The sequence below is a fragment of the Tenrec ecaudatus genome (assembly GCF_050624435.1).
Source record: "Tenrec ecaudatus isolate mTenEca1 chromosome 1 unlocalized genomic scaffold, mTenEca1.hap1 SUPER_1_unloc_14, whole genome shotgun sequence".
NCBI classification, from domain to species: domain Eukaryota; kingdom Metazoa; phylum Chordata; class Mammalia; order Afrosoricida; family Tenrecidae; genus Tenrec; species Tenrec ecaudatus.
In genome coordinates, this window is record NW_027457554.1 from 1,083,735 (window position 1) to 1,095,181 (window position 11,447).

Here is an 11,447-nt window from a genome sequence, read left to right on the forward strand (position 1 = left end):
TTCTGTGTCTCCAGGAGGGCGGGGAGGGTTAAGATGGAAACGTCAGAGAGAGGAGCTAGCTCCCTGTCTGTCCAGGGACCACAGCTTGTACTCCGGTCTGGCCGGCAGGCCAACCCTGTTTTAACTCTCTGCCAGGGCTCATTGACTGGGACTCTGGTTTACTTTGCGATGGGGTTGGTTGCCTGGAGACGAGCCTGTGTCTCCTAACCAGCACAGGGACCAGGGGACAGAAACTGCCCCACCCCCACCCCTGGGCTGCTCCTCTGCAGAAGGAACTGGCTTTCTCATGCTGCCCCCACAAAAGGGGAGATGAGCCCCCTTCCCCTGGGTGCCCACCTGGAGCTCCAGTCCTGGCCATCTCTGGGGACCCAGGTGGCCCAGGCCCTGGCTTTGAAGAGCTGTTTTTAGTAACAGCCACTCCCCTGCTGTGATGATAGGCTCCGGATACACCCCTCCTCCGGGTCTGCTTCAGTGGAGACTGGGCATTCCTGTCCTACTGGTACCTGGATGTTTCTACAAGCCTTGTTGGTGGGGACTCTGCCCTTGCCCTACCTCTGGCGGCTGCCCAGACCTGTGGCCCCTCCAAGCCATGCCTTCCTGTCCTGCTCACACGGGTGGTTGGTGAGCTGTCCTGGAAGCAGGACCCAGCTGGGCAGGCCCAGGTGGTGTCTGCTGGGGGCAGTGGGTTTTCCAGGAACCCAGCAGGGGTGGGGGACCTTGAGCCCATGGGAGGGTGTCAGAAGCCCCAGTATAGGCTGAGGTGCCTCATTTCTTGGGCAGGGTGTGGGGCTTGGGCGGAGCGGAAGATGCAGGTGGGAGGGGCTAGGGAGGCCAGTTGGGACATACTTGGATTTTGGCTTAAAACCCCACAGTCCTCGGCCCAGTGGTTACTGCTGCCTTTGCTCGCCTCGCCTGGGACCCCCAGCCTCATGGCTCTGGTAAGACTGGCATGGCACTGGAGCCCACTCTGACCCTTGCTCCCCACCTGAGTCCTGGCTAATGCTTTCTCTGGAGGGCTGTGGCCGCGGTGGTCTTCAGTTGTAGGGGGCGTGTTTGCCAGCTTTGGGTAGGGGCATGGCAGGGCTGGGGATCCACAGAGCTTCTAGGCAGGGAGAGGCTCCTGGCTGCTCCCCTGCTCCCTCTGAGTCAGTTGCCTGGGCTGTCGGGTCCTGAGACTGATGAGATGGGTGACTTTCCCGGGTTCTTCCTCTGCCAGGAACCCCTGGGCGCATGCAGCTGGGACTTCCAATGGCAGCTGGGAGGCCAGTGAAAGGGTGTGCTGACACACGCTCCCTGGCCCCAGCGCACCTGGCAGGGCTTCAGCCCAGAGCCCGGGGTGGTTTGGGATGGAGTCCTGGGGTCCTTTGTTTCTCTGCCCTCGGAGAACCTGGAGGGTGCAGGGCTTGGCGCCCATGGTCTGCCTGGCCTGGTAACCTCCCACCTGCCCCAGCACAGAGGTGGCTTCCAGAACTGCCCCCTGACCAGGGGTGGGATGCACAGGGAGGAGCGAGTGAGCAAGCAGGAGCTTAGTCCTAGCAGGCCGCTCCCTCCATGCCCTTCTGTATGCCCACCCAGAGCTTTGTAAGCGAGGGCATGGGCTGGGGCAGACAGGTGGCAAGATGGGAGCCTGCTGGTTCCAGGAGAGGGAAGCGGAGAGCACAGCGATCCTGCCTCTGGGTCTCCGGCCAGTTGCTGGGTCACCTCTCCATGCCTCCGCCTCCTCGTGAGGCAGCGTAGTAGTCGGCTGAGTTAATGTATGGATAGCCCTTGGGACAGACCTGTCATGGGCATTGTGTAAGTTCCTATGGACGTGCCCTGTCTCTTCTAGACTCGGGGTTCTGGGTGGCCTTGGCCCTGTTGGTACAGGGTGAGCCCTCACAGGTGCCCCAACCTCCCTTCCATCGCCTGCGGCCTTTGGTCATGTCATCCCACAGCAAGCTTGTCCCCTCCCCGCTGCTCTGCAGGCCAAGTTGCCCGGGACCTGCCTGCACACCATTCATGTGCTGCAGGCCCACAGCCTGCCTGCCAGGGATGAGGGTGAGTTGACCGAGAGAGAAGGGAACTGAGGTTGCAATTGGAGCAGGGCAGGGACGGTGGGAGGTGACAGGAGGGCTGGGCCTGCGAGGTCCTGGGAGGAGGGCCTGCAAAGAGTGACGGGCAAGGGCTGGTGATGGAGGGTGGGGCTTGGTGCGTCCCCAGGGATCCCTCTGGTGGTGAACTCTGCGTGGCTTGGGGGAGAATTGGCCCTCATTTCTTCTCCTCCAAGGGACCCACCCTGACTTCTGTGTGACCCTGTGGCTGCCCATGGCCTGCAACCACCGGCTCCAGACGCGCACTGTCAACAACTACAGAAACCCTGTCTGGAACCAGAGCTTCCACTTCCGGGTGCACAGCCAGATCAAGGTGGGCCTGCCTCAGCCCGGTCCTGCGTACCCCCAGTGTCACCCCCACCCCACCCCCCAAGCCATGGCCCTGTCCCGCTGCTCCCCTTCCAGAACATGGTTGAGCTGAAAGTCTTTGACCAGGACCTGCTGACCAGCGACGACCCCGTGCTGTCAGTGCTGTTTGACGTGGGCACTCTGCTTCCTGGGGAGTTCCGGCGCCAGAGCTTCTTGCTGAGCCTGCAGGCAAGACTCCACATGGGCGGCCACCCTCGGTACCACCAACGGGATGCTGCTTAAATGCCCCTCTTCAAAGAACTTGTTTACAGACAATGAGGTCAGGTTTCCCTGGTGCCCGAGGCCCTTGTCAACCAGGACCTGCTTCCCGAGGAGCGGCCCCCTCCTCGGGGCTACATTATGGACAGCAGCCCTCCCCGCATTGGCACCACTGGCTGGCATCTGGGTTGGAATCTGCACATACCCACACTGACACACACACTCACATTCATACCCACACGCAGCCTCACACACATACACAGGTACACTCACACGCAAGCACACGCACTCAACCACTGCCACACTCACACATGCACAGCCATGTGGATACACATGCACACACACTCACATGTGCACACAACCAATCACATGCATGCCCACATACATGCACACGTCTTACCTTTATAACTTGCTTTTTCAGGGTGGGGAGCGGTTTGACGTTGAATTCCGCCTGCGGAGTGTGTGAGTTGGGGGTTGCGGGGGTCAGGGGAGTTGGGGGTTGCAAGGTAGGGAGAGGGACTCTGGGTCAAATCTGTCCCTTCTGGAAGGAGACAGCCTCGTGCGCTCAGGGTTGGTGTCCTTCCCCGGGGACCCTCTGTGGTTGGAAGGACTGCCTAGGCTTCCTTGGGGGCAAGAACCTGACCCCCGCTCATGGCTTTTCCCAGGACAGACTGTGCGGAGCAGCTCACCAGCAACGGTGTCCTAGTGGTGAGTCAGATCATTGTAGTGATTGATTCAGGATCATAGTAGTGATTCGGGATCATAGTGGTGACTTGCGATGGTAATGGTGACTTAGGATCATGGTACTAATTCGGGATCATAGTAGTGATTCGGGATCATAGTAGTGCTGTGTGATCATAGTAGTGATTTGGGATCATAGTAGTGATTTGGGATCATAGTAGTGCTTTGGGGTCATAGTAGTGCTTTGTGATCATAGTAGTGCTTTGTGATCATAGTAGTGATTTGGGATCATAGTAGTGCTTTGTGATCATAGTAGTGCTTTGGGATCATAGTAGTGATTTGTGATCATAGTAGTGCTTTGTGATCATAGTAGTGCTTTGTGATCATAGTAGTGATTTGGGATCATAGTAGTGCTTTGTGATCATAGTAGTGCTTTGGGATCATAGTAGTGCTTTGTGATCATAGTAGTGCTTTGTGATCATAGTAGTGCTTTGTGATCATATTAGTGCTTTGGGATCATAGTAGTGCTTTATGATCATAGTAGTGATTTGGGATCATAGTAGTGATTTGGGATCACAGTAGTGATTTGGGATCATAGTAGTGCTTTGGGATTGTAGTGGTGAGTGACACACCCTCCCTCAGGCCATCTGCTCACCTGCCCTCCTGGCTGCAAGTCTGTCTGGACCAGGAAAGAGCAAAGTGGGAGGGGCTATGATTTCCAGAGGACATGGGACTGAGGAGCAGGAACCGCGGGCTGCAGGGGAAAGGGTAGTGGTGAGGTATCCTTGCGTGGGAGGGGCGGCATATGAATCTTCTCTTCCCAACACAGGCCCGTGAGCTTTCCCGCTTGCATGTGCGGCTGGAGGAGGCCGGGGACCAGAAGGGTGAGTCTCCCAGGTCACCATGACAGCCCTGGCCCTCAGCCTATGTCTTCCCCCTTCCTCAGCTACCCATCCTGGAAGAAGCTGCCAGCCACCTTTAGCCTCCGAAGGCTAGGGGCTGGGGGTGAAACTGCCCGGGCTTACCAAGACCAGGTCTTTTCCCATGACCCTGCTCCGAGGAGGATGGGCTGGGGGTAACTCCTCCCAGCCTCTGCCAGCCACAGGGGCGGGAGACACCTCACGGGCAGGGTACCCCCTCCCACCCCTACCTCGGTTCCTTTCTCCAGAGTCAAAGGGAAAAGTCCAGCTTGTGGTCCTCGGGTCCTATGAGGGATCTCAGGAGGCCACCGTAGGCAGCGACTCCTTCCGTTTCCACTTCCCCACCTGCTGGGAGCAGGAGCTGAGTATCCACCTGCAGGTAGGGTGTTCCCCCACTGACCCCCTGGAATTCAGGCCCACAGGGCCGGGTGGTACCCCTGCTCTGAGACTCGGGTAAGTGTACAGTTTTTGTCCCCTTGCAGAATGCCTCCCAGGAGCAACTGAAGGTGCCACTCAGGGCCCTGCCATCAGACCAGCTCGTGAGGCTGGTCTTCCCTACGTCCCAGGTACTCTTCACTCAGAGGAAGAGACCTTGATGTAGGGGTGGGACAGGACCTCAGGCCAGTGCGGGGGTGGGGGCAGGGGGTGACTCCTTCTCTCCCTTTTCTTTTGGGCCAAGGCCCTGGGCTGGGCTGTGGGGGTGCATCCCTGTGGAGATGACTGGGGCATCCCAGGGCCGAAGTTGGGGTGGAGGTGCCAGCCTTTCTGAGTGGTGTTTTGCTGGTTTGCAGGAGCCTCTGATGACGGTGGAGCTGAGAAAAGAAGAAAGGTGAGAGGCTGGGCTGGGGGAGAGCAGCCGGGGGAGGGAGGGCGCTACATGCAGCTGGGTGGCCTGGAAGACCGGAAGCAAGCGGGTGGCTGCAGCAGGGAGCTCCCAGTCTTGGGAAGGTGCTCAGAGCAGAGAGGGTCCTTCCTCAGCCTTGTAGTCTGCATGTGGCCTCACTGGGTGGGAGAGAGGTGGGGGCTGAGGAGAGTAACACGCCTGGTTTGAGGAGCACAAAGACCAGAAGGAAGCAACCTTTTGGGTAGAAGCAACGTGGCTGGGCCTTCAAGAACTTTTGCTGGCCCTCAGTGTCTAGGAGCATAAGCAGCCCCAACTTAAAGACCTTTGTTCCTTCTCAGCCCCTGTGCCCCCTTCCCTGTGTAGCCCTGGTCCAGCGTTGCAGGGGAGGGAGAAGCTGAGACTCAGGGCCACCTTTGGCCACAGGGACACCCTCATCTGCCAGCTGGCCTTGCTGTCATGCCGGGCGTGTTGGTGTGGCTCTGGGCCCACCATCCCCACCTCACTCTCCAAGCTTCAGCACGCAGGCTGAAGGGAGAGAAGAGATAGACGTGGATCTTGCAGGGAGATGGGCCCAGTGTCCTCTTTTCTGACGAGGATGAGCACTGCCTCACTGTCCGTCCATCCCCCCACCCCACCCCCAGACCAGGGGAGCTGGCCGTGCGCCTGGGCTTCGAGCTGTATGCTGAGGAGCAGGTCTTCCTGAGCAGGAGGAAGCAGGTGGTGGCCAAGGCCCTGCAGCAGGCCTGCAGCTGGAGGGAGACCTGGAGGAGGACGAGGTCTGTCAGGCTTCGCAGGAGTGTGGGGGTCTCAGGCCGAGTGTTGAGCTGAGTGGGCCTCCACACTTCCATTGCCCGACCAGGGTTGGTTGTAAGGCGGACTTGTGTTTGCCTCTCGTCTGCCCACCTACCCCCCTTGTACTTCCCAGAGCTTTCTTGATGTTATCTTGGGCCCGTTGCGGCTGAGCAGTGTCAGAACCACGGGCCCCACCAGGAGTAGCTACCCTTCTCTGGGCGTTGGCCCTTGGCCTGGAGCTGATTTTAAGACTGGGCCTCTCAGACAACTCGGTGGACATCTGGCCAGGCCTCTCTGCTGGTTGGGCTGGCTCCTAAGGAAATGAGCTCCTTGCAAGGGGAGAGGGACGCTGATTTGGGGGTTTTGAGGTGAGCCTGCGTCTTTTAAGAAGTGACCGCCGTACTCCTCAGGCTGGGGATGGGGAGATAAGGCCTGTGGCCTGTACGCTCCCTGGAGTTTTCAAAACCCGAAAGGACCCACCCTGCTGAAGGAGGTTATCCTGACATGACTCTCCTCAGCTGCTCTGACTCAGACCCGCTCCATGGGTCCCCACCAGACTCTGACCTACGCTAACTTGGTGGTGGGGCCAGGGGCAGGGGACTGAGTGGCCACTTGACTTGCTGTGTTCTCCTCCTGTGGTTTTTACTGCCCAGCGCACCCTGACCTCCCCTCCACCAACTGGAAGTCCCCGCAGGGCCTCCCTTGAGCCCAGCTGTACTCTGCCCTTCCAGGTCCCAGTGGTGGCAATCATGGCTACTGGTGGAGGGGTCCGGGCAATGACTTCCCTGTATGGGCAGCTGACCGGCCTCAGGGAGCTGGGCCTCTTGGACTGCGTCTTCTACATCACAGGGGCCTCGGGCTCCACTTGGTGAGCAGGCTGAGTGTGGGATCTGGCGGTGAGTGGGCAGAGGGAGGGGTGCCTGTGGTAAGGCTTCTCCAGTGCCCCCTTGGCCTCCCTGACTAGATTGGAAGGTCTGCGAGGAGGCAGGTGGCAGGTGCGATATGCCCAAAGTGCCCCATGGGCTTCGGCTGTCTCCATGGAGCTGGCAGGCACCTACGGGCTGCTGCCCTGGGAGAGAAGGTCCGAAGGGTGTGAGGTCTCGGGGGACTCTTAGAGGAACCTGTCTGCCCCCGACCTCTGGCTTTGCCTAGGACCTTAGAAAACCTCTACAAGGATCCAGAGTGGTCGCAGAAGGACCTGGGGGGTGCCACCGTACTGCTGAAGACGCAGGTGACCAATAACATGCTGGGCGTGTTGGCTCCCAGCCAGCTGCAATGGTACTACCAGGAGCTGGAGGAGCGCACTCGCCTGGGACACCCGGCCTGCTTCACCAACCTCTGGGCCCTCATCAATGAGGCCATGCGACATGATGGGGTACAGAAGGGCGGCCCACGGGGACGGGCCTGGACCTGGAGGCAGCCCTGCTGGGTAGCAGGGCGAGGGGAGATCTCCAGAGACCTGGCAGCAATGGGTTTACACGGAGGTATCTCCCTACAGCCTGATGTCCACAAGCTCTCGGAGCAGCGACAGGCTCTGAGGCACGGCCAGAAAGCTCTCCCCATGTACTATGCCCTCAACACTAAGGGGCACGGCCTGTCCACCTTTGAATTTGGAGGCAGGTCGAGGCAGCTGGTTGAGGCCCCGGGCGGCCAGGGGTCGGGGAAGGGGTGGTTGGGATGGTGTGGGGAGGCAGTTTTTCATGCCCTTCTCCTTACACTTTGGTCCGGGACCCGAGTGAATCCAGACACCCATGACCCCAGAGTCACTTGGACTGGAGGGGAGTCGCCCCATCCTTTGTGGCTGCCCTGCGTGGGTTCGGGTGGGCATGAGGGTGGTGGCCAACAGCGGTCCCTTCCCACCACAGAGTGGTGTGATTTCTCCCCCTACGAGCTCGGTTTCTCCAAGTAAGGTGCCTTCATCCCCTCCGAGCTCTTCGGCTCCGAGTTCTTCATGGGGCGGCTGATGAAGAGGATGCCTGAGTCCCGCATCTGCTTCCTGGAAGGTGAGGGGGTCTTGGAGAGAGAATGGGGGAGGGGAGGATGTTTCTGGGGGAGCCCCATCACTGAGGCGGGCAGCAGGGAAGGGTCAGGCTGTGACAGGAATGGTGGCTCTCGTCCCATTGTGTCTGCGCTCCCAGGCATCTGGACCAACCTATATGCAGCCAGCCTCCAAGACAGCTTATACTGGTCCTTGGAGCCCAGTCCGTTCTGGGATCGCTAGGCTCAGACCCTGACCAGCTTGGGTAGGTGCCCAGACTCCGGGGCTGGTGCTGGAGGTGGGCATGTGACTCCCAGCTCTGTGTGTGTGTGGTGGTGGGGGCACTGGTCTCAGCTCTTTCCCTCTCCGGGGTCACTGCCCTCAGACTGGGCTAGCACCCACGCCCCACTCCCTGGCTGTGCAGACAAGGAGCAGGTCCCAGTGCTGAAGATGGAAGTGCCACCCAGCCTGGCTGGGAGGATCGGGGAGTTGTTGTCTGGCCTCCTGACGTGGCGTCCGCTTGCCCAGGCCACCCACAACTTTCTGCGTGGTCTCCAGTTCCACAAAGACTATTTCCAGCACCCTCACTTCTCCTCCTGGAAAGGTAGCTTCTCTCACCGGGGCCCAGCCCCCTGATGTCTTCCCAGAGCTGTGGGCCTTGGCTCCAGGCCCCTCACCTCACCCCTTGGCTCCAGGCCTTCCATGTGTGGCCCCACGGGATGTGGGGAGTAGAGTTTCCTGCCTTCTCCTTCAGCTTGGGCTGGAGGTTGCTTCAGGGCTGGGGCCAGGTGGGTGGGGCCTGAGGGCGGAGTCTTTTTCCAGGAGCAGCCAGTGACTGCCACTGACCAGGGGAGCAAGCGTGGTGTCCTCAGCACCCGTGCTCAAGGCTGCCCTCCCACCCTGCTCACCTCTCCAGACACCAAACTGGATGAACTCCCTAACCAGCTGACCCCTGGTGAGCCCCGCCTGTGCCTGCTGGACGTGGGCTACTTTGTCAACACCAGCTGCCCGCCCCTCCTGCAGCCCACCCGGGACGTGGACCTCATCCTGTCGCTGGACTACAACTTAAATGCCGCCTTTCAGGTGGGGGAGCTGATGAGTGGCACCCGAGGATGCTAGGGCGGCTACACAGTGTGTCCCTTGCTGGCTTCCTCCCAACCCTACGAGACAGGGACCCACATGCTATGGGCTGAGCTGTCCAGAGAAACAAAAGCAGCAACACTCCTCTTTGTAGAAAGAAAGAGCTTTAGATCAAGAAGTCATTTTAGATCAGCAAGGCATCCCAGCCCAGCATGATTCAAGACCATGCTAGTGAGAACCTTCCTCAGCCTCTGTGTAGCTGCAGGCAGATAATGCCCAGGCTGGCGTGAACACGGCCAAGTCGGCGGCTCTCCAGGCTGGTGGCCCCATGGGGCCGTCCCTGGAGACAGAATCCCAGCGAGGAGGAAGAGGCTGATAGCATCTCCCCTTCCTTCCAAGGAGGGATCACCAGGCTTCCACCTGAGTGACAGGTGGGACTCCACCCCTGCACTTTCACGCAGGTCCAAGTGGACATAATATCTAACCACCACACCATGTCAAAACAACCAAACCAGGATCCCCACCATGGAGTACATGCTGGCTCACCGGGTCCCCCTTGGTGTGTTTCTGAGATCGAACTGCTTACGGGAGTAAAAATGCCCACGGAGCAGTTTGTCACAGGAAATCAGCCTCTAACAACCAATGGGTCAGTAGGCACAATTGTATGGCGATAAAATAGTAAAGGTCTAGTAAAGTCATAGAGGCTAGGAGAGATAGGGGAGCGAGAGTACAATAAAGGAGTCAGGCACGTTTTATGATAGCATGCTCACCTCAGCTCCTCTTGATGGACCACGTGGAAGTGGGGGAAGAGAGAGCATCTGTATTATCTTGGGGTAGTTACAGGTAGCCTTAAGACATGCATATTCAGTAGTTACATACGCCACAAGGTGGGTGGGTTCGACAGTAACGCTGAGCTCACAAGTGAGCAAGCCTAACAGCTGCATTGGGGGAAGCTGAGAGGGGGGCTGGGCGACAGCAGGAAGAGAGAGCCAGAGGATGTCTGCCTCTGTAGGGAGATCAGACCAGCCATGTGCTCACTTGAAGGCAGCATGGCTGTTAAGGGAGAGTCTGTGGCTACCAACGTGGAGGCACAAGTTCAGGAACGTGGTGCTCGGCCCTCTCTCCATGGAGCAGCGGGTGGTTTCCCAGTGCTGACCCTGCAGAACCTCGCCCAGCACATAACTGCTTCACCACCAGCGCTCCCTGTGAAAAGAACTGGGGTTTCATTCACGCTCCATCAGGGGGCTTTCTCCGCAATGGGGAGAGTATGTGATGGTGAATCTGGTTGGCTGCACCTGCACCCCGGCTGGTTGCAGGCCGTCGACACCCCAGCGTTTAGTTTCTGTGTAAATTTAGTGAGAGGTGTGTGCCCTACATGGCTGGCCTCAGCGATGGCTACAGTCCGTTTGGTGGAGCTCTGAGGGGCTGCGGCACGGCTGTCCACTCCGACTGATGCTTGGTCCTATGTGACGTCAGTGTCCAGGACCAAGGGAGCCCAAGGCTAGCCCTCTCCTGCCCTCAGTGCCCCTGCAGCAGCTGCAGCTGGTGGGCCGCATGTGCCAAGAGCAGGGCATCCCGTTCCTGCCCATCTCTCCCAGCCTTGATGAGGAGCGCCAGCCTCGGGAGTGCCACAAGTTCTCTGATCCCGGCCGGCCTGAGGCCCCAGTCATTCTGCACTTCCCCCTGGTCAAGGACTCCTTCCGGGACCACTCAGCCCCTGGTGAGCCAGCTTGCCACCACCCCCTTCCTGGTGTCCCAGCCTCCCCGACCCAGCAGACCCGCCCTCCACCCCAGCACCCTGCCCCTCCATGCCCACGATGTGCTCTCTGCACAGGGGTCCCTAGGACACCCGAGGAGCAGGAGGCCGGCCGGGTGAACCTGACTCCGTCTGACTCCCCCTACCACTACTCGAAAGTGACCTATAGCCAAGAGGACTTGGACAAGCTTCTGGGCCTGGCCCACTACAACATCTGCAACAACCAGGAGCGGCTGCCGGCTGCCCTGCGCGAGGCCCTGCGGAAGAGGAGGCAGCGCTGACAGCCCGCCCCGAGTGACGCCATGCCTCAGCCTCAGAGAGCCATCCCCCAGTGTTCTGGGGCCTCGGAGGGCCTGCTTGGCCCCAGCAGCACCCTTCCTAGCCTTGGGTGTATGCCCTGGTACCCCAGATGGGGCAGGAGCTGCCAGCACCTCACAGAGGGCCATCTGCACTGTGAACTGAAGCTGTGACTACGGGCTTGCCACAGCTCAGCAGCTTCTCTGGTACTGGGCCCTGTGCCCCTGGAGCAGGCCACAGTGGGCCTCTTCTCCAAGCACCGGGAGAGGTGGGGTGCAGAGGTGCTGTGGCAGCCGGGGTGCAAATGGGGTGGGGTTGGGGCTCGTGGTGGCAGGGCCCGGTGTAGAGCGCGGGCACTGGGGGGAGGGTCCCAGGCTCCCCCGCCCTGCTGCTCTGAATGCTGTACGCAGGGACTCGGGGGCTGCACACATTACAGGACTCA

The 11,447-nt window shown here is 59.7% G+C and overlaps 1 protein-coding gene across 1 annotated transcript; it reads left to right on the forward strand.

Annotated features, from left to right (window-relative positions):
• The first annotated feature begins 806 nt into the window (after positions 1 to 806).
• LOC142435771 (cytosolic phospholipase A2 beta-like) lies at positions 807 to 10,989 on the forward strand. The gene is made up of 16 exons (XM_075539913.1): positions 807 to 812; positions 1,965 to 2,037; positions 2,267 to 2,403; positions 2,496 to 2,627; positions 4,168 to 4,222; positions 4,507 to 4,637; positions 4,741 to 4,802; positions 5,744 to 5,843; positions 6,626 to 6,762; positions 7,047 to 7,269; positions 7,393 to 7,510; positions 7,805 to 7,897; positions 8,297 to 8,476; positions 8,789 to 8,955; positions 10,495 to 10,672; positions 10,787 to 10,989. Exons 1-16 carry the CDS (start codon positions 807 to 809, stop codon positions 10,987 to 10,989), a joined length of 1,995 nt encoding a protein of 664 aa, XP_075396028.1.
• Positions 10,990 to 11,447: the final 458 nt, after the last annotated feature.

Bases quoted from the DNA above. Each gene is read 5' to 3' on its own strand.
- LOC142435771 (XM_075539913.1), top strand. The intron at 2,628-4,167 runs GCAAGACTCCAC...TTCCCAACACAG, and splicing joins GCTTCTTGCTGAGCCTGCAG to GCCCGTGAGCTTTCCCGCTT. The intron at 4,638-4,740 runs GTAGGGTGTTCC...GTCCCCTTGCAG, and splicing joins AGCTGAGTATCCACCTGCAG to AATGCCTCCCAGGAGCAACT.